General features: G+C 43.3%; 2 protein-coding genes across 5 annotated transcripts; one reads left to right on the top strand and one right to left on the bottom strand.

The window, feature by feature from the left end:
- Positions 1-1,104: 1,104 nt before the first annotated feature.
- Positions 1,105-12,362, bottom strand: BRK1 (BRICK1 subunit of SCAR/WAVE actin nucleating complex). Of its 2 annotated transcripts, XM_025450007.3 has the most exons (3): positions 12,134-12,328; positions 3,232-3,314; positions 1,105-2,989 (listed from the first exon to the last, which is right to left on the bottom strand). In XM_025450007.3, the coding sequence occupies exons 1-3, from the start codon at positions 12,249-12,251 to the stop codon at positions 2,963-2,965; spliced, it is 228 nt and encodes a 75-aa protein (XP_025305792.1). In that variant the 5' UTR covers positions 12,252-12,328; the 3' UTR covers positions 1,105-2,962. The 2 variants fall into 2 exon arrangements, with proteins under 2 accessions (XP_025305792.1, XP_048954529.1); XM_049098572.1 differs by lacking the exon at positions 3,232-3,314 and having other exon boundaries at positions 12,134-12,362.
- A 4,924-nt stretch (positions 12,363-17,286) lies between these two features.
- Positions 17,287-20,644, top strand: FANCD2OS (FANCD2 opposite strand). Of its 3 annotated transcripts, none has more exons than XM_025450076.3 (2): positions 17,287-17,514; positions 19,661-20,644. In XM_025450076.3, the coding sequence occupies exons 1-2, from the start codon at positions 17,457-17,459 to the stop codon at positions 20,203-20,205; spliced, it is 603 nt and encodes a 200-aa protein (XP_025305861.1). In that variant the 5' UTR covers positions 17,287-17,456; the 3' UTR covers positions 20,206-20,644. The 3 variants fall into 3 exon arrangements, with proteins under 3 accessions (XP_025305861.1, XP_025305873.1, XP_025305862.1); XM_025450088.3 differs by lacking the exon at positions 17,287-17,514 and adding an exon at positions 17,521-17,756; XM_025450077.3 differs by lacking the exon at positions 17,287-17,514 and adding an exon at positions 17,757-17,908.
- Positions 20,645-20,748: the final 104 nt, after the last annotated feature.

The following is a 20,748-nucleotide window of genomic DNA, read 5'->3' on the forward strand; positions in this document are numbered from 1 at the left end:
ACCCTGTCAACACCCTAGTTTTGTTATAAGGATTAAACATTACAGTTTTTAAAAAAAGAAACTAGAATGATTTAGTAAATGTAGATTAAAATGTAAAATAAATTTTATCATCCTCAGTAAGGACAAATGTCCTTATTATTCTATAAACTGAAGACCTCAGGAGGAAAATAAATGGTTGGTTAGCCTAACACTATGGACTGCAATGACCTGTGAGCAAAGATGTGTAGGACTTAAGAGTAAAATTCCAGTTCTGGGGCATGACCAGATAAGGCCTTTCAGAAGGGGGATGTAGTTGCTTCTCTTGGCTAGACCCAAAGATAGCTAGAGTTGATTAAATTCCTTAGGCAAGGCTTCCAGAAAATACAGCATACAATTAAACCTTCAGAGAAAGGAAGCTGTGAGAAGCGAAACTAGACAATATAGACATGAATGCAAACAGTGTTTGCAAGACACAGCAAGGACAACCTATGAGGCTTTCTTCACAAAAAGAAGTGTGGGAGCGTGTAAAATCAACAGAGCAGTGTATCTGCTTCCAGTGTCTCAGGTGAGGACAGTGAAAGGGCACTGGATTAGGAATGAGACAATACATTTTAGATCTCGTTATATGCCACACTGAGAATAGAAGAATGGTTAGAACTGCTTGACCCAGGTAGATCTAGGTTCTAATTCCTTACCTTCCCTTACTTCGTAGGACTTTGGACAAGTTTTAGCCTCTCTAAACTAGTCCCTCACCTCTTACAGGGAAATAAGAATGCCTACTCCTTAGGGCCTGATTACACAAAATAAAGCACATGAAGCAATTAGCACATCTAGCACATGATAACACTCAGTAAGTATAGATAACATCAGTTACATATTCTTGTGCAAACCAGAGCCTCATTCTATAATGGGAGTGATAACACAGTAAAGTACTCTGATACCTTAAAGTGCCAGGTGTGATGAAGGGGTTACTACTAACTAGTAGGAGGCTGGGCTCACTCATTGCCCACATCAAATGTTACCATTTATTCTCTTTACAACCAGCAGGTTATCATTAGCGACATGCTATTACTTAGGACAATTTTTAGAAATGTTACTTTGATATCAATAAATAACAGATTGACATCTATGCAACCACACGGAATTTATTGAACATTTTCACAAGTGATTTCATTAAAGGAAGGCTTTTTCGTGCCTATATTGGTTACCATCACTTTTGCCCCTATCACAATCTCATGGTGTAGTCCTTGCATGTAGCAGGAACTCAACAAATGTCTGCTAAATTGACAGATGGAGCCCCAGACGACCTAAAACTTGCACTTTAGAAGCACTTACTTCATCCTGAGCTATTATGAATAAGGAACTCAAGTGACTGTTAAAAGCATTCTACTGATGAGTTTGATAATGTTCTAAAGCAACATATCTCAAAGGAAAGGATATTGAGTTTGTCTCCACCATAAAATCCTATTTTTACACAAAGGTACTACTTAAAAATGGTCTTCCAAAGGCCTCAGCAGAGGTTCTAAAGAGATGTGACAATATGAAGAAGCTTGGGCTCTCCAAGTCAGTTTACTGACCACCTGCCTTCAGCAAGGCACCCAGCAGGGCAGTACAGGGCAAGGGGCACATATGGGCTATCCCATGTAGTACCAGGTACTACGTCAGGGAACATTCAGAGTTCAAGTGCAATGTCAGCATGACAGGGTGGGACGGGAGGGACTCAGAAAAGGGAAAGGGCAGTACTGAATGAAAGAGTTGAGTCCAGGAGATCTTTCTGGAAGAGGTGTGACTTGAGTTAGCCTTAGAACAGCAAATATGACTTGAACGGGGAAATTTGTGTGCATGGAGTATGACTACTTCTACGTGACTAAAATGGAGCTTCTATATAAGAAATAAACCTTTAAAAGTAGGGTGGCATAAGTTTATAGCAAGCTTTAGATGCTAGAGTGAAAAGTTTTAGACTCTTCTGTTTAAATTATTTGCTTTTTCAAAAGAAATAAACATTTAGCTTTTACCAGATAAAACTCACAGGCTGCCCTAGGTTGCAGTTAAATTGTGTGGATGCTGGTATTTCAATAGACTGTAAGCTTCGCACCTAACTCAATGCCTATCTTTTATTAGAGCCTATATAGTAAGCACCTGATAAACATCTGCTGAATGACCAGATGATTCCCAAGATGAATTATGAGTCAGCTCAAAGTGCTAATGTGGGGGGGAGGGCTCCAGCTGGTAAGCTTGATCTGGGCTTTGATCAAAGAGATACATCTGAAAGTTTTATGTTAGAATACTCATCCCACACATCAGATTTCTGTGGAATGGGTGAGCCCCATCTCTAGCTCCTCTCCCCACCATAATCACAGCACTCAGATAAAGTTGAGGAGTTTATTAGGGAAATATGAGAGGCAAAGATACCCCAAGTGACAGAAAGAAAATTTTGAAAATGACGCTTCAAGCCAAGTGGAGGCCCGGCCTTGACCTCCCCCAAAGGACAAGAAACTGGTAGGTTAGCAACGACATTCTCTGATGGCCACCTTGCCGGGGCGTAAGTGTCTCAGCCAGGACTGCCTCCCACCCCCCGTGCCAAAGGTGGAAAGGAGACAAAGACTGTTTATAGAATCAATGCAGAGGCAATGAGAGCTGTAAGGAAAGTCTGAGAGAGAGAGATGGAGAGGACCTTAACAAAGAGTCCCAGGCATCTGGCTCTGAGCGCTTCAAATACAATGATGAACAGTTCTACAAAACGTTACTCAAAAGGTAAAATGCCTAATGTTGGTTCCAAGAGTTCCCCTGGACTTCTTCCCACATGCCACATCACACGTCGATGTACATGGCAGAGCCCAAAGGCCACACTTTTGAAAAAAGAAAAACAAGAATAAGCCCTGTTGCTCTTTAAGAAGAGAGGAAGGAGCTGAGGCTGCTGGGGCCTTTCCCACGTCGGCCTGTGTTCCATAAAGCAACTTCCCAGCAGCAGCATGGCATAGTTCTAGGTGAGGGTCTCACCTTTTGTCACCTGTCAAAGGAAATTGACAATTAGATAAATTCAAAAGCATTAAAAAATATATATTTTTATAGATCCTAGGTAGTAGGGAGTGGTAGAAGACAACAGTTTTGGAGTCCCAGAAACCTGGTTCAAACCCATTAACTTCTCCAAGCCTGTTACCGCTTCCAGGTTTATTTCAGCAACAAGTGGAAACGCACATTCTCTCTGCACGGCCCTTGCCTAGCCTCACGAGGCTTCTCCGACATACTCACCCGTGCTTCAATGTACTCTATTCTCCGCTCGAGGGCTGTCAATTTCTCGTTTAGTGTTGCAAGTCTTGAACGACAAGACATATCTGGTAAAAGGAGACTGATGTTCAGGATTTACGTCATTCCAAATACACACACACACACACACACACACACACACACACACATACACACACGGCCCCTAGCTGAAGAGAAATGATACATCACACAGAGCATAAATGGGAGCAGGTGAGCAAAGCAGGGGAATGGAGAAGAGGTAAGAATTGTATTAGGAGCTTAGAATAGATCTGCTGAACTTCCTACCAAGGGTGGTAGGCAGAGAATAAGGACCCCCAAAGATGTCTATGCCCTAATCCCCGAGTGAGTATGTTTCTTACATGACAAAAGGGACTTTGCAGATGTGATTACAGTTAAGGACCTTGAGATCCTGGATTATCCAGATCAACAGGATCTAATCACAAATCCATAAGCAAAAGTAGAGATAAACCAGGAAAGGTGGAGGAAGAAGGCCATGAGCCAAAGGATGCCAAAGACAATGAGAAGTTGGAAAGGGCCCTCAGGTGATATCAGCAAAGAAACAGAGATCTCAGTCCTACAACCACAAGAACCTGAATTCTGCCACCAACCCAATGAGCAAGGAAACAGATCCTTTCCTAGAGTCTCCAGAAAGGAAGGCAGCTCTGCTGACATCTTGATTTTAGCCTTGTGAAGTGATGTTGGAATTCCACTGTACACAATTGTAAAATAGTAAACTTTTGTGATAAAAACAGCTACATTTATGGTAAACTTGTTATGGCAGCAATAGAAAACACACCAAAACTCTACAACTACTATTTGCTAATACACAAGCCAAGAGTTTCAAGAGAGGGGAAGGGACAACAGGAAGAAAATAATCTCAAGAGAGAAGAAAAACAGAGGCCATGAAAGCAGCAGTGACGATGGAGAGGAGCAAAGGCGCCCATGTTTCTGAGCTCACGGAAGCCTCACTGCTTTTGCTCTTGGAAAGTACTTAAAAATGTCACCAATATCTGCACAGGCATTTCAGCAGAAGAGAAAACTTGGGAGAACATCAAAATACTCGTTGGAGCCCACAGTCCATCTGTAGAAAACAGCAAAATCCCTTTTCTTCCTTTACCCTGTCCAATCATCTTTCACCATCTTATCCAAAATGATACCTAGATTTCCCCTAAAATACCTTTTCCTCTGCCAACTTCTCTAAGAGAAACCACTTGACTACTCTTTCCCCAACCATCCTCAACAGGAGAAAAAGGTTTCCAGACAAGCTAATTCTCTCCTATTACCTCCTCCAACATCGTCAATAATTTTCGGTCATCCTCAATAATTTTCATTTTTTAAGTCTAAAATACCCTCTCTCCGAGACACTCTTCCATTTACAATGATTTAACACTTAGCTCACACTTCCTTTTCATCTCTTTCCTGTTATGTAAAAGCATGTCCACATCCATTTTGACAAATCCTCCTACACCGGCTCTTGCCTCAACTTTCACTTGTCCACATCTACATCTAACTCATCTTGCCGGTCTAAACATTCTCCTTCAAGGCTCAGTTCAAATTGGATCTCTGAGACGTCTCTGCCAGATAGATAGAATTCTCCTTCTGCTGTACACTTATGGTTGAATTTCTAGTTTATAAATTACTTATGTACTTGGTCTTAGGTCACATTTCCCCCTTTGTATATAGATTTAACAAACAGGAACATTCACCACTATTACATAGGAATAGTTTCATAAAGTATGGTGTATTTATGAAAGACTATTAAAATGGCCATTAAAAATTACACGTTTGCATCTTTTTAACGAGTCACTAAAAAAACAAAAACTAAGGCATCTTTTCAACAACTCATTATTACAAGTTTGAATATTTAATGACTTAAATTGTTTACGCTACCTAGCCAAATGATATCTATGTATTTGTAATTTATCATTTATTTACATGTTTGTTATCCCACTAGAACGGACTCTTACTAATTTTTGTAACGAGTATCTTGCCTGGCACAGAAATGTTTTTGAGAAAACAATTATGGATTCTGCTATGTTAGTGGAACAAAAGATTGGCTCCAGTGTGATTCCACTAATTCTATAGTGGGGAAACTAAGGCCCATCTTGGATAACTGCTGGGACAAAACAATAGCACAGCTGAGTTTGGAGTCTAGTTTCCTTACTGCCCAGGATGGTACTCTCCCACCACACACCCTGCCTGATACCATCTTTATGAACCCCTGGGGTTGTAATTTATTCCCCACCTCTCTTAAAATCTGCTTATAGCCCGACTCTTCCACTTTCTGGTTCCTTTTTTGCTTTTTGTTTCCATACTAGATCCTTTCCCACTCACCCATCTTCACTGCTATTTGTCTCTTTTTTAAAAATAGCTTTATTGGTATATAATTTATATAGCATGAAGTTCATATTACTTGAGGTTTACAATTCAGTGAGTTTTTTAAAATATTTTTATTTTTAAAGATTTTATTCCTTAATCATGAGAGACACAGAGAAAGAGGCAGAGACATAGACAGAGGGAGAAGCAGGCTCCTCACAGGGAGCCCGATGTTGGACTTGAGCCCTAGACCCGGGATCATGCCCTGAGTGGAAGGCACTCAACCACTGACCACCCAGGGCATCCCAATTCAATGGTTTTTAGAACAAAGTTGTGCAACCATCACCATCATCTAATTTTAGGACATCCTCATAATCCCTGCATGAAACTTGTACCAATTAGCAGTCAGTCATTCTCCATTCAGTCTCACCCCAACCCCTGGTAAACATTAATCTTTCTGTCTCTATAGATTCACCAATTCTGGAAATTCTTTGTTATTCTTTTAAATTATGTTGTTTGGGGGATCCCTGGGTGGCGCAGCGGTTTGGCGCCTGCCTTTGGCCCAGGGCGCGATCCTGGAGACCCGGGATCGAATCCCACGTCGGGCTCCTGGTGCATGGAGCCTGCTTCTCCCTCTGCCTGTGTCTCTGCCTCTCTCTCTCTCTCTCTCTGTGTGTGTGTGACTATCATAAATAAATAAAGAAAAAATATTTTAAAAAATTATGTTGTTTGCCTGCTAGTGCTGCTTCTTCTCTTTCTTAGATCTAGCTTGAGTATAAGGACCTCAGCACGCTCCTTTTCCTAGATACACTACCACTGCCAGGAATGCCCAACAGGATCAAGTCTCTCTCAATCTGGTTTTTAGAAGCTCAGAGGCACATCATGTATGCTATTCAGTAAGAGCATGAATGTTATCACTAACAACCTGTCATTTCCCATAAAAAGAGACATGCCAGAATTATCTGCAGGGGTGGGGTGGTGAGAAGGAGGGTTCCTTCCTGGATGGCTGTTCTGTTCTAGCTCTGTCGATCTGGCTGTGAATCAGAATCCAAGAACAACACTACATTCCTGGCCTAAATGGATAAGCACTGTTGGGAAATATAAAATGTTAAACTCCAGAAATTTTGATCATATTTCAGATCCCAAGAAATACATACTAATTCAAGCAAAACACTTCGAAGGCATTCAGCAGCTGAACAAATCAAACCAGAGTGCATTTAGGAGTATATTATCTTTAGACTTTAAATGAAGATAACTAGTCATTCTTGTCAGGGTGCTTTGATGGTGTATCCATTACCACTGCTGACAAATGCCAGTTATCAGCTCCTCTGAACTCTTAGTGCACATAACCTTAGCCTACAAAAATCAATACTGTCATTCTCTTGACTTGTTGCTGTTAAGGCTTGCTTCTCTGACAGCATTCTAAATTTCTCAGGAGTGGCTAGCATGTCCATTTATCTTTATTTCTTTTTCAGAGGACGTGACACACAGCTGGGATCATAACAGGCATGCTATACTTGTTGGCTAAGTATAAAACTGACATTTAAAAATAACCACATTGGGATCCCTGGGTGGCTCACCGGTTTAGCGCCTGCCTTCAGCCCAGGGCCTGATCCTGGAGACCTGGGATCAAGTCCCACATCGGGCTTCCTGCATGGAGCCTGCTTCTCCCTCTGCCTGTGTCTCTGCCTCTCTCTATCTCTCACGAATAAATAAATAAAATCTTAAACAAACAAACAATAAATAAAACCACATTTATTATTTTTGTTACACTTCTTTGTGCATATCAGGTTTAGAATCAGGTACAACAGTACAAAAATAAAAAGCTATCATCTGTGACAATCTATTTTTAGAAACTTCACAACTCAAGGTACACAACAGGCCAGTGTTAGGATGTCATCACTGCCTCATGATTTGTGGAGCCTCAGGTTCAAGTGGTCCACCAATATAATTACTCTCACCAGTTGGAAGGAATCACAGAGTAAAAGCTGTTCAGAAAGTCACTAGCTAGCTTGGAAAAACTGTTCCCTCTCCAAACCACATGGCCTACAAGACTCTCTGTGTTCAGGGTGAGAACTGTAGGATTGCTGCCATTTTATTTTATTTTTTTAAGATTTTATTTATTTATTTGAGAAAGAGAGAGAGAGAAAGTATGAGTGGAGGGCAGAGGCAGAGGGAGAAGCAGACTCCCCACTGAGCAGGGAGCCCAATGCAGGGCTCCAATATCATGACCTGAGCTGAAGGCAGAAGCCTAACTGACTGAGCACCAGGAGCCCTGAATTGCTGCCATTTTCAAAGACTGCCCTCAAAGTAAATTCCTATTAAACCTCTGAACCAGGACGCCTGGGTGGCTCAGCGGTTGAGCATCTGCCAGCTCAGGGCATAATTCCGGAGTCCCTGATCAAGTCCCAGGTCGGGGGAGAGGGAAAAAAAAAAAAAGTCCCACGTCGGGCTCCCTGCATGGAGCCTGTTTCTCCCTCTGCCTATGTCTCTGCCTCTCTTTCTCTGTATCTCTCATGAATAAATAAATAAAATCTTAAAAAAAAAACAAAAACAAAAAAACAAAACTCTGAACCACCAAATCATAGTATTACAAACTCAGTCTAAGCCCTACACATACACCTCAGAACTGAGGGGTCACACAAAGGGCCTGGAGTGGGAAAATGTTATCCCCCCGCCCCATGCTCACCCTGAGTCATTCAATGCCAAGACAGTGTCTCAAGTGTTTCATGATTGTTCAAGTTTCTCAGCCTGTTGGTCCTTGTCTACACTCATATCAGTGATAATGTCAATCTTCAAGAACTTGCCTCAGGTATACCTGACTGATGAGTCACATTGCTTTAGCTTCTAACCTTGCCTTATAATTCCATTCTTTTTTTTTTTTTTTTTAAATTTTTTATTTATTTATGATAGTCACAGAGAGAGAGCGCGGCAGAGACACAGGCAGAGGGAGGAACAGGCTCCATGCACCGGGAGCCCGATGTGGGATTCGATCCCGGGTCTCCAGGATCGCGCCCTGGGCCAAAGGCAGGCGCCAAACCGCTGCGCCACCCAGGGATCCCTATAATTCCATTCTTAATTGTAATAATTGTCCTTTCCTTTAAAAGGACTAAATTAAAAAGTAAATAAATAAATAAAAGGACTAAATTAATTATCTAACATCTTCAAAAACCATCTAGCAATCACTCCCAACATTAGACCATTAGCATCACTTTAAGGGAGAATAATGGCCTATGCTAACTAGTTCTTCTGGCTCCTTAAGATTGGAATTTTGTGTGTATACTTCCTCAGCCTAGGACATGTTGGAAATCTCAAAAAGAAAAGTCTTTATTCTCTATTTGACCATAAAATGTGACTCACACATTTGATAAAATTTCAGTGCAGGGATTTCCTTGCTTATAAAGCAATACAAGAGACATTTCTCTTTTGCAAATCCTAATCTCAAACTCTTCAATTTTTGGTCAGTTCCGAGACTCATCCACTATAAATCTAGTGACTGTAGATCATAAATTACCAAGATTTATGTCAAAGATAAATGTATGTGATTTACAAGTTTATTAATATAGGGGCACCTGGGTGGTGCAAATCCTAATTTCAGGGGACGCCTGAGTGGCTCAGCAGTTGGGTGTCTGCCTTTTGGCTCGGGGTGTGATCCCGGAGTTCCAGGATGGAGTCCCGCATCAGGTTCCCTGCGTGGAGCCTGCTTCTCCCTCTGCCTGTGTCTCTGCCTCTCTCTGTCTCTAATGAATAAATAAATAAAATCTAAAAAAAAAAAAAAAAAAATCCTAATTTCAGCTCAGGTCATGATCTCAGGATCCTGAGACAGAGCCCCATTTTGGGCTTCCAGCTCAGCAGAGTCTACTTAAGACTATCTCTTCCTCGGGACAGCCTGGGTGGCTCAGCGGTTTAGCGCCGCCTTCAGCCCAGGGCGTGATCCTGGAGACCCAGGATTGAGTCCCATGTCAGGCCCTGCATGGAGCCTGCTTCTCTCCCTTTGCCTGTGTCTCTCTGTCTCTCATGAATAAATAAATAAAATCTAAAAAAAGAAAAAAAAAAAAAAAAAAAAAAAAGAAAAAGACTCCCTCTACTCCACCCTCACTCAAGCTCGCTCTCTCTCTAAAATAAATAAATCCTTAAAAAAAAAGGTTCATTAATACAACTCAGTGCTCAGAAATGAAGTTATTACATTACCCAGATCCAAATTTGGGGGACTTGTGCTAGATCATTTTTAACTTTTGAAAAACAGCCCCAGCTTAATTTACTTTTTAAAAAATTTATTCATTTATGAGAAAGAGAGAGAGAGAGAGAGAGAGAAAGAAAAGGCATGCGCCTGAGTGGGTGGGGTAGAGGGAAAGGGAGAGGGAGAGAAATCTTAAGCAGACTGTGCACTGAGCAGGGACTCCAAATTGGGGCTCCATCTCACGACACTGAGATCACTACCAGAGCTGAAACCGGAAGCTTAACTGACTAACTCACCCAGGCGCCCTATGACTTGTTATTTTAGATGCTTTTTTGATTTAGTTGATGTTCTTAATACTTTGCTTAGATAATCTGTGTGTATAGATCAGATCTTACCAGATAGGTGAAATCTTTTAATTCTGCTTTTTAAGGTTAAAACTCTCCATGTCAGTGATTTTTCCAACTACTTTCCACTGCCTCTCCTAACTAAGCCAAATCTCAAGCCGTGATCTTCTCCTAGAAGATCCTTCTGGAAGGATCCTCCTTCTGGAAGAAGCACCATTCCATCCTTCTACTACCATGAAATATTTTGGTTTCTCTTCCATGGTCCTTTGTCTGAAGAAATGTTATGAGTAAATAATGCTGTGAACAACCTCCAATAATAGTTCAAGCTCTCCAGGAAAAGTAGGAGAAACCAATTATGAAAACTAGTATTGAAAGAGTTTGCATAGAACTTAGGAAAAAAGAAAAAAACTGAGGAAAGAAACCCAGATTATCTGAATAGTAGGGTAAATAGTCTCAGTTCACTCAAATCAATTAATCTAGCCTCTGAACTTGAGTCTATCTCCAAAAATCCATGTATCTTTTTCACTAAACCATACTCCTTTGCTCATAGTCCTTAAAAGATGTCAGGATATACGAGATCTATGTTGACTACCATTCCCTACTACAACCTCTATACCAAATTATGTGTGTGAATATGTATCAATGACATACTTATACTATTCTTTCTTTTTCTTTTAAGATTTCATATATTTATTCATGAGACAGAGAGAGAGAGAGAGAGAGAGAGGCAGAGACACAGGCAGAGGGAGAAGCAGGCTCCATCCTGGATCCCGGGATCACGCCCTGAGCGGAAGGGAGATGCTCAACCGCTGAGCCATCCAGGCGTCTCTATACTATTCTTTCATATGACTCTATACTATTCTTTTCAGTAACTACCCTCAGTCATTCCCTGGTGAGAAAGATCCATCATACTAAGACTCATCAAAATTATAGTCCTACACACTTTATAAGGATATATATTAATACAAAACCGATGTTCTGAAACTGTCATTATTTCATTTGCAAGACAGAAATTCCTTGAAAGCAGGAAATGATTCTTATTCTGTGTCCTCCAGAGTACCTGAGAGCGCTTTCTACCGAGATCTGGTTTCTCTTGCTGATGCTTTCTAAGAAAATTCATGCTCTTTTACCTTACTCCTCAGGATGCATCAGTTCTCCAGCTGGAAAATAATTAATTCATTTAAAATCTTTTTTTTTTTTTAAATACATCGGTTTCCCCTACTTAATCTTCGTTGCTTGTTGCTGAATTAGTGGAACAGAAGCACACTAGTTGGAAAAAGATCACTAGATGTCATCCTTACACCTTGTGATTACTTAAGTCTACGCAGTGCCCAGTTCTGTTAAGGAAACACTTGGAGCACATGAGATGGGAGTCTGTTACAGGTTTGCTGTCCAGAAGGACACGAACAAAACAGAAAGAATCTGTCACAAGCGCGCCATGCCTAGGAAAGATTTTGCTAGAAGCAGAAGCAATACCTACTGCTGGCTAGTGGCAGCAATACAGAGCTCTCCGTGACCTTACATCTGGCCTCATCTCCCACCACTCTCAGCGCAGCAAAACCGGAAGACAGAAGAGGCGACTCAACGGTATGGCGCTCAAGAGATCCTGACAATGATGCGGAAGCCTCAAGAAACTCACACGAGGGCAGCGACACGGCTGTGGCTGCGTTGTGACTGACGCACCCTAAGTGCAAAGCGGGAACTGGAAGGGAAGCGGGTCACAAAGGAAGCAGGGAGGCTACCGAAGACGAGGCTGTGGATGCAGCTGCCTCTATAGAGTCGGGGAGAGGGCAAGGCTTGCTAATGGATCTGCTGGTGACGGCAATGAAGCCGAGGAGCTCAGCCCGGCGCAGGATAACCCTACAGGGACTGCCCGGTGAGGCCTAAGGATCCGGGCGAGAGGGGCAAGGTGGGCTGCAAAGGACGCGGAAACCAGCAAGCGCCCAGGGCTCCCGGGGCAAGCCCCTTCAAGGCTTCTCAGCGCCTTCGCCAAACTGCCCGAGCGGCCTCCTACCCAACCCCCGCGGCCCCCTGCTCGCCCGCTGACCGAAGGAGTTGAGAAAGTCCGCGATCTTCTTGATGCTGCTGGTGATGACCTCAATGTATTCCCGGTTCGCCCAGTCCTGGTGAATCTCCCGCTGCACCGGATCCTCTTGGCCCGCCATGGCTGCCGCCTGAAGAGAGCCACTGCGCAGGCGCCGCGACCCTCCAGGCCGCCAGGGCGCCTGCGCCGCCAGCCCACGCCCATCCCTTGGCACCCACGAATCCACCGGCATTGTGATGCGCCTGCGCGACGTCAAGTCCTCGCGTGCGTTTTCTCTCTGCTCCACGCCCCTGAAAAAAGTCGCCAGAAGGCGGCCGGGGAGGGGGCAGTGCGCACGCGCCGCGCCTCTCCTGCGCACCGCAGACCCGGTCGCCCGCGGTTTGGGTCGTTAGCGGGCGCGGGACCGCGAGACGCTCGCTCGGTCAGTTGCTCCAAACTAAGTTGGCCGTGTGTCGCCGATTAAGACGCATTAAGTACGACTCATTTTAAAAATGGCTTTCAGCAGCACAACATGATTCCCCACCTTGGACCCATCCAATGAACAAAACATTTTTTTTTTGTTGTTTAAACAATGGCAGGGATCCCTGGGTGGCGCAGCGGTTTGGCGCCTGCCTTTGGCCCAGGGCGCGATCCTGGAGACCCGGGATCAAATCCCACGTCGGGCTCCCTGCATGGAGCCTGCTTCTCCCTCTGCCTGTGTCTCTGCCTCTCTCTCTCTCTCTCTCTGTGTGTGTGACTATCATAAATAATAAATAAAAAAATTAAAAAAAAAAAATAAATAAATAAAAAAAATAAACAATGGCACCCAGTGATGGAGAGGCCCAGGGGAAATTGATAGGCTCCTAAATAGCTGGTCACACTGTAAACTGGCACAACTCCTGAAGGCAATTTGTAAATTGATAGCAAGAGCTGTCAAAAAAAAAAATTCGGACTTTTTTGACCTAATTATTTCATTGAGAAAAATCATTGAAAAAGAAAAAAAAAAAAAAGACTTTAAGCACAAAGGTGCCCTTTGTAACGTTATTTAAAAAAAAAAAAAAAAAAAAAAACAACCAGGGACGCCTGAGTGGCTCAGTGGTTGAGCGTCTGCCTTAGGCTCAGGCCCTGATCCGAGGTGCTGGGATCGAGTCCCACGTCGGGCTCCCTGCATGGAGCCTGCTTCTCCCTCTGCCTGTGTCTCTGCCCCAATCTCTATGTGTGTCTCTCATGAATAAATAAATACAATCTCTAAAAAAAAATAATATAGCCACCTATGGCAATATAATGTATTTAAATAGTAATTCTGGGCACTATGGCAACATACATGATAAATTGAAGAGGAAAATGAAATACAAAATTGTCTTTAATTGCAACTGTATCAAAAATTTGTCTGCTTGAGGACAAGAAGGATACATGAAGATGCCAATGTCTGGTTTGTTAAGGTAGTGGAATTATGGACAATTTTATTTTTCTTTAAGGGAGTATTTACAATCTGCTTTGTGCAATACGTGCCTTTTATTTGAAAAAAATTTTTGATCAGATTACTTCTAGCAGTAGCTGGGAAGAAATCGTTACTAACAGTCCTTTACTTAGGTACAAGTTTTTATAAGCTATAAAGCTGCTTTTATAGCTATTACCTCACTGGACCCTCACAAACCCTGTGGAAGGAAATCAGGAAGAGGCTTCTCATTTTACAGATGAGAAAACTGAAGTTCAAGGTCACATAGACAATTAAGTGGTGAACCTTCACCAGTTAATTCCAGACTCCAATATTTTCTCGTATCACTCTGTAAACAGGCTAAGGCCTTTCTGAACTCTCTCATGTATTCATAGAAATGGTTACTTAAATAATAAACATCCCTAACTATTAAACCCCTGGCATCCAGAGGTATAACTGACACTCAAGACTTCGCTTCCTGAGTAATACTGTTGTAGTTCTATTTCTCACATGTCACAGAGAAATCGGATAGATCAGCTTTTCCTTTAAAGGCACGGCATCTCAGTTTCAAATCACAAATCTACCAAAGAGGAGTCACTTCATCCCTCTGAGCTTTTGTTTCTTCATGTGTAATACAGGAATAACAATATGGGGACACCTGGGTGGCTCAGCGGTTGAGCATCTGCTTTGCACTCAGGCCAGGATCCTGCTTCAGGATCCGAGGATCGAGTCCCCACATCGGGCTCCCTGCAGGGAGCCTGCTTCTTCCTCTGCCTGTGTCTGTGCTTTCTCTGTGTGTCTCTCATGAATAAATAAATGTTTTTTTTTTATTTTTTTAAATCAACTTACTTTTATTTATTTTTTAAAGATTTATTTATTTATTTATTTATTTATTTATTTATTTATTTATTTATGATAGAGAGAGAGAGGCAGAGACACAGGAAGAGGGAGAAGCAGGCTCCATGGTGGGAGCCCGACGTGGGACTCGATCCCGGGACTCCAGGATCGCGCCCTGGACCAAAGGCAGGCGCTAAACCGCTGAGCCACCCAGGGATCTCCAGTTTTTTTTGTTTTTTTGTTTTTTTTTAAGGAATAACAGGGCAGCCTGTGTGGCTCAGCGGTTTAGCACCACCTTCAACCCCGGGAGTGATCCTGGAGACCCAGGATCGAGTCCCACATCGGGCTCCCTGCATGGAGCCTGCTTCTCCCTCTGCCTGTGTCTCTGCCTCTCTCTCTCTCTCTCTCTCTCTCTCTCTCTCTCGTGAATAAATCAGATCTTTTTTAAAAAGATAAAAATAATAAAAACAAAAAGGAATAACAATATGGATGGATTAGGATTGTTGGGAGAATTCTGTAAGAAAGAATAAAACACTAAGCACAGTGCCTGACTCTTCACAAAGCAGGCACTCATGATTACATTTTCTTTTTAGGCAGAAAGAAAATTAAGTACACATATCTATCCAACATTTTATTTTTTTATGATTAATGGTCTTCCATGAACAAGTCAGGCTCAGCTTTTCTCCTTTTGCTGGACTTCCTATACACCTGTTCTAGGGTCTCCCCTGTAATTCCAAACAACTCAAGGATATAGTGCTCTCCTACAGTGAAGAATATTCCTCTGGACTTCTGGAGCTTTTCCCTACATACCTCAGGGAGCTTGCTATCAGGAAGTCCTCCAGTATGGGTTTGCCAGTGTGGTAGTTCTTCAGTGCAGAAATTGTTTATGATGAGTGATGCAAGGATACAGAGGCAAAACCTTTGGGAATGCTGTTGGTGCAACAAGGAGTGCTTCTGGGTGGCAAATTGCCTCAGCCATAAGGGAACAAGGTCCCTGCCTTTAGGTCTACCATGTGCTTCATAGAACTTTGGGAATTTTGTCAATGACTCCATGTGTAATAATCAGTGTGGAGTCAAAAGCTTGAAGAAATGTGTCAATTGCATTAAGCATGGTTATGTGAATCTTTATTGCAATCGCGTGCACTTGGACCATCATTTATGCAGCTAAGGATTGCATGTGCACCATGGCAATGTTGCTAGCTTTGAAAGAACTGAACCATCTTTTGGCAGAGCATATGTGGCTGCTGTCACGACAATCCCTGAGAACAGTGCACACAGAATATTGAGTGCTACATGATACAATGTTGATGTTGTAGGTCATTGATAATATGTGGTATGGGAGATTCTGGTTTTCCATATATGTGTGGTAGCCATGGAACTGGAGTATCAGAACCAGAGGTAACAGCAAATAGTACTTCCAAAAATAGATCCTTCAGAGCTGAAAGACTGCATAGAGGACTGTGGTGCAGATTGTCGTAACAGCACAAAGCCCTCTCTATCCAGTAACTTAATTTTACAATTTTGCTTCGGGGATTTTCATTAAAAAACACAACTGTTCAATAAAAACTGTTTGGTTTGCTTTTCAAATAACTGTCTCTTGGGGCGCCCGGGTGGCTCAGCGGCTGAGCGTCTGCCTTCGGCCCAGGGCGTGACCCCGGGGTCCCGGGATCAAGTCTCGCTTGGGGCTCCCTGCAGGGAGCCTGCTTCTCCCTCTGCCTGTGTCTCTGCCTCTCTCTCTGTCATGAATAAATAAATAAAATCTTTAAAAAAAATAACTGTCTCTTATTTGAGGGATGCCTGGGTGGCTCAGCGGTTAAGTGCGTCTGCCTTTGGCTCGGGATGTGATCCTGGAGTCCTGGGATCGAGTCCCACATCGGGCTGCATGGAGCCTACTTCTCCCTCTGCTTGTGTCTCTGCCTCTTTGTGTCTCTCATGAATAAATAAAAGATTTTTTTTTGTTAAAAATCTGTCTCTTTTGAGATGAAAATTAAACTTAGTGGAAAACAAAAGTTTTGCAATTCAAATCATTTCAGTGTCTTGCAAGACTCATTACTCTCTGCTTCTCTCTCCATTTTCTGACTTCACTTCCAAACTATCTCCACCTCTCTTTTCCTTTCAAGCGTGCGCCTCACCCCATCCCCCCCCCCCCCCCCCCCCCCAGCATCTGACAATTCTTGACAAGTCCCTCTGGACCATCTGGTCTTCCAAATGAAAATCTTTAGTCTGACTCTACCCGCATGGTCCAATCTCTCCACTTCAACTTCACCCAAAGAGCCAGACAAAAGGTGGACAGCTCTTATTTGTGCTATGTTCCACAGTTGGCAAAGTGCAAGGGCAATTTCTGGGTATACAAGGTAAAGGAAGGTGGGGCCATTAGTTAATTCTTGCCACAAATACTTCCTAGTGCCAGGCTCTAGGATAGCCAGGCACAGGGGATAGAGGAATCCATTGGGAAACCTCTCTTCCTTGGCCTTCCAGGGAAATTGTTTGCATATCAGGTTGTCAAATCACTGTTTACCTATGATGAAACGGTCAGTGTTTCAGCTTTGTGAAAAGAGGACAAGCATTATCTTTTTTGATAATGATAAAGGCAGAGAAAGATTTTTGGTTAGTCAAGGGAAGACATGTACACTTCTTGCTCTTGAGAGGTGAGCATTTATAGTCTCCTTGCACTGGGATCATTCCAGTGCAGGAATAAAGGCTTTCAGCCTGAATACCCACTGAGCATAGTTTAAAGAGTCAAGACTATAAACACTAACTCCAAGTCTGAGGACTTTTGTGTAGGTTCCTGACCACACCCTTTGACGTGGGCATGCCTGCCTGCGGTGACAAGCTCAACAGCACACGGGTGTGGTGGGGTAGGGAGGAGGAGAGGGAATGGAGAGGACGGGATTCGAACCCGCACTCCGTAAGGCGGAGTCCTAGACTGGACGTTCCAAGGAGGTGGGGGTGGGGAATCCAGCCCTGAAGACTGCCCACCCGGCGCCTCGAGCCCCCACCCCCGCGGCAGCTCGGGCTCCCCCCGCGGTCCTGGGTCACAAAGGCGGTTGCCAGGCGCCCGGTGGAGAAAAGATGCGGCCCGGAAACAGCGGCTGCCACTCTGGAGCGTCCGGCCCGCGGAGTTCAGCAGGTGAGCCCCCGGCCCGGATGGTGGGACCGGGCCCGGGCTCCCACCGCCATCTCCGCCTCAGCCAGAGCCATCTGGCCCCCACCCCTGGCTAGGGACCCCCCCGGGGACAAGCCCCTTCTCCCCGCTGGGAGGGGGAGCCTCCCCACTCCGGGCAACTCCAGCCTCTCTGGATCAGGATCAGGATCGCAGTTCACAATTCAGGAGACCTCAGCGCATTTGGACCATTACTTCCCCTTTCCCAGGTGGGGAAATCGAGGGACCTGGTTCCTTGGAACGGGAGGAGTTTATGAAGGGGAAGACTTTTTGGCCAGAGTACAAGATGTTGAACAGATCTCCAAGGTTCAACCCCTCTTGGAATGGATGACAGTGATTTCCGGGTGGTGGGAATGGAGGGGTGAGTCGTCTGGATATAAACCTTGGTGGAAGTGGCTTAAAGATCTGGGGTCAGAAGCCCTCTCTCATCCCACGTTGGTTCTGTCCACTACTTAAGGCGGGACCTTTGATAAAAAGCCTTTTACCTCTGGCCCTATTTTCTCTTACGAGGGGAATCAGGTAAAGGATCCTGGGGTTAAATAATCTTTTCGGTTACTATACTGAGGAGTTAACACCCTCCACTTTGCCATGGCGTTGTGTGCCGGAGCAACCTTCATCTTGGATGTATTCCCTCAGGGTGATACCAAGCATCAGAAGACTTTCATAGCTTTTTGTAATAGATAACCATCCCTTCAGTGTCAATTTCTCATTATAAAGCAGTCCAGATATTTGAACACAATATGGGAAGGAGTGTACAAAGATAGGGAGAGAAAGAAATCAACAAAATCTCCTTTACACTGTCAAGGATAGGTCTTCTGGTTTGAAATGTCACCAACTCTTTTTTAAAAATGAACTTTACTGTGGTGAAGTCTCCACAAACTATGGTGGAGTCAACTTTTCACAGCATTTCCTGGGCAATTCTGGATGGGATGGGATCAGATCTGCTGCTGTTACCTTTTGTGGGAGAAAAGAGAAGGGGCAGAGAAATACACTTGGCTGGAAAGAAAAGGGAATTGCTATGCCCCTTAACATAATAGGTAGGTGCTCAAGAAATGTTAGCTTCTGAATTCAGTAAAACCTTTTAGATATTGGCACTTTTAAAATAGAATGATGGAAAACACAAATTCTACTTGAATAAATTTTTAGTTAACAACATCTTCCCAGTCCTTTGCTTTTTCTTCAAAGCAGGGGAGGAAAAATCCAAGATCTTAACCACTGGGTCTCCCACAAGAAACCGAAAACAAAACAAAGCGCACCTAGAAGAATCAGAAAAATCTTTAAAAATTTTTAAACACTGTCCTTTGGAAACTCTTTTTTTCCTTCTAGCCTGGTATAATTCCTCTGAGGTGGTATATATAAGTAGCTCAGGGCTCTGAGAGAGCTGTCCTCCTGTATTAGAAAACAGGTTTTTAGGGCCAAGAGGATATTGTCTTCATATTTAATAACAAAAACCTAGGTTCCTTAAAAGGGACAGCTTATAAGAAGTTCTCAAACTGTGAGTGCATCAGAATCCCCCAGAGGGTTTGTTTAAATGCAGATTCTGATCCTTTAGTGTGAGGTAGGGCCCAACAATGTACATTTCCACATTCCCAGATGATGCTGAAGCTACTAGTGCTAGGATTACACTTTGAGAACCACTGGCATAAAGTACAGGGAATTAGAGTCCAAATATTTGGTAAGACACGGCTTTTCTGAGCTTCTAACCACAAATAATGTCTCATCATGAAGAGCAGCTTTTGCCACCTTAGAGGTGTAGATTCGGTCTTTCACAGTTACTGACACAAAATATGTCCTAATAGTGAACTAGGATATTCCACTTTGGACAAATCCATTTCCTCACCTGTAAAATACATCAAAACCTACATTCAGAGGCTTGAGATAAGATTTAATAAAGTTTTAGTACACATGGCAGTTGCCACATTCAATACTTGTTACCATCCACTATTGCTCTTTATAGAATTCCCAGTATTCCTTAACATCTATTGGAATCTGTCTTTGAGGACTACAGAGTAAGTTAAAGTCAATAATGAAACAAATAAATGTGAATTTAAACAGCTGTGCCCTCACCAAAACCATGCTAGGGAAATTCCATGTTCTGATTCCTCTTCTTTAGGACTGTCAATGGCAGGATACCAGCTCTGGTCACCATGGACCCCACTGGACGAGAGCTTCCAATGGCTGCGGCACACAACACCTACACCTTCTTCAAAGCATCCCTTTAGGGCTTCCCCCTGTTTCCCACATACCCCTTCTGACCTTGAAGTGCAGCTGTGTTTTCAAGAGGTCACTCTAGTCTTAGACAGCCCATTTCTGGAGCCTGGGATGAGTCCCAAGTTACCCTGCCACACATCAGAGCTCCGAACCATAAACAACAAGAAAGGGCTGGTCAGGAAGCCCCAGCCTGTCCGCCTCAGTGGAGTGGATTCTGTGTTTGGCAGGGTCATCACAGCTCAGCCACCGAAATGGACTGGGACCTTCAGAGTTTCAGACAAATCAGCCTTTTGCAAAATCATCAGCCGGGAGAACCAGTGGCCCACTGGACTTAAGGAACCTCAGATTCAGATGACAGTGACCATGTGTAAACAGATGCTGCGCTCTATCCTTTTACTGTATGCAACGTACAAGAAGTGCACCTTTGCCTTGCAACACTCCAAGTAAAGGATCCCCATGTGATTCCGTTTCTTATAACACATCCTATGCTGTGTGCCTGAAGCTTACAGAAACCTGTTCATGTAAAGGAAACTGACATCACCTGAGCCATCTTGCTTTTCTGTCAAGCACTGACAATTCAGGAACCCCTTTCCTCCTTTCCTCCCCAAAGGCCAGTGACAGAGCAAAGGAGAGCATTTCCATTGTAAAGATGAACAACATTTAAAAGAGAGTCAAACTAGTGTTGACATGTACATGTGAGAAAGAACCATTAAACCGTATAAACCAATGAGCCTAGTGTGAACTCACTTAAACATCTAAGACCAAAATGAGTTGGGAAAATGGGTATCAAGGAAGGAAATAATGGCTTTCCATGTACATGAGAATGAGGGGGTCAAAAATCTATAGACGACTCAAGCATTAAAAAAAAAAAAAAAAATCTCCCCCCATCAAATCAACAACAAAAATCTTAATCAACCCCATCCTAATGCCACTGCAGAGTGCAAAAGTGGGTAGTAATATCAGCAAATATTAAGGAATATTTATAACCTG

Source organism: Canis lupus, chromosome 20, assembly GCF_003254725.2.
Source record: "Canis lupus dingo isolate Sandy chromosome 20, ASM325472v2, whole genome shotgun sequence".
Taxonomy (NCBI): Eukaryota; Metazoa; Chordata; class Mammalia; order Carnivora; family Canidae; genus Canis; species Canis lupus.

Excerpts from the sequence above, each read along its gene's own strand:
- FANCD2OS (XM_025450076.3), top strand. The coding sequence starts at position 17,457 with ATGCGGCCCGGAAACAGCGGCTGCCACTCTGGAGCGTCCGGCCCGCGG. Across the intron at positions 17,515-19,660 it reads CGGCCCGCGGAGTTCAGCAG|GACTGTCAATGGCAGGATAC; the intron begins GTGAGCCCCCGG and ends CCTCTTCTTTAG.
- BRK1 (XM_049098572.1), bottom strand. The coding sequence starts at position 12,362 with ATGCCGGTGGATTCGTGGGTGCCAAGGGATGGGCGTGGGCTGGCGGCG.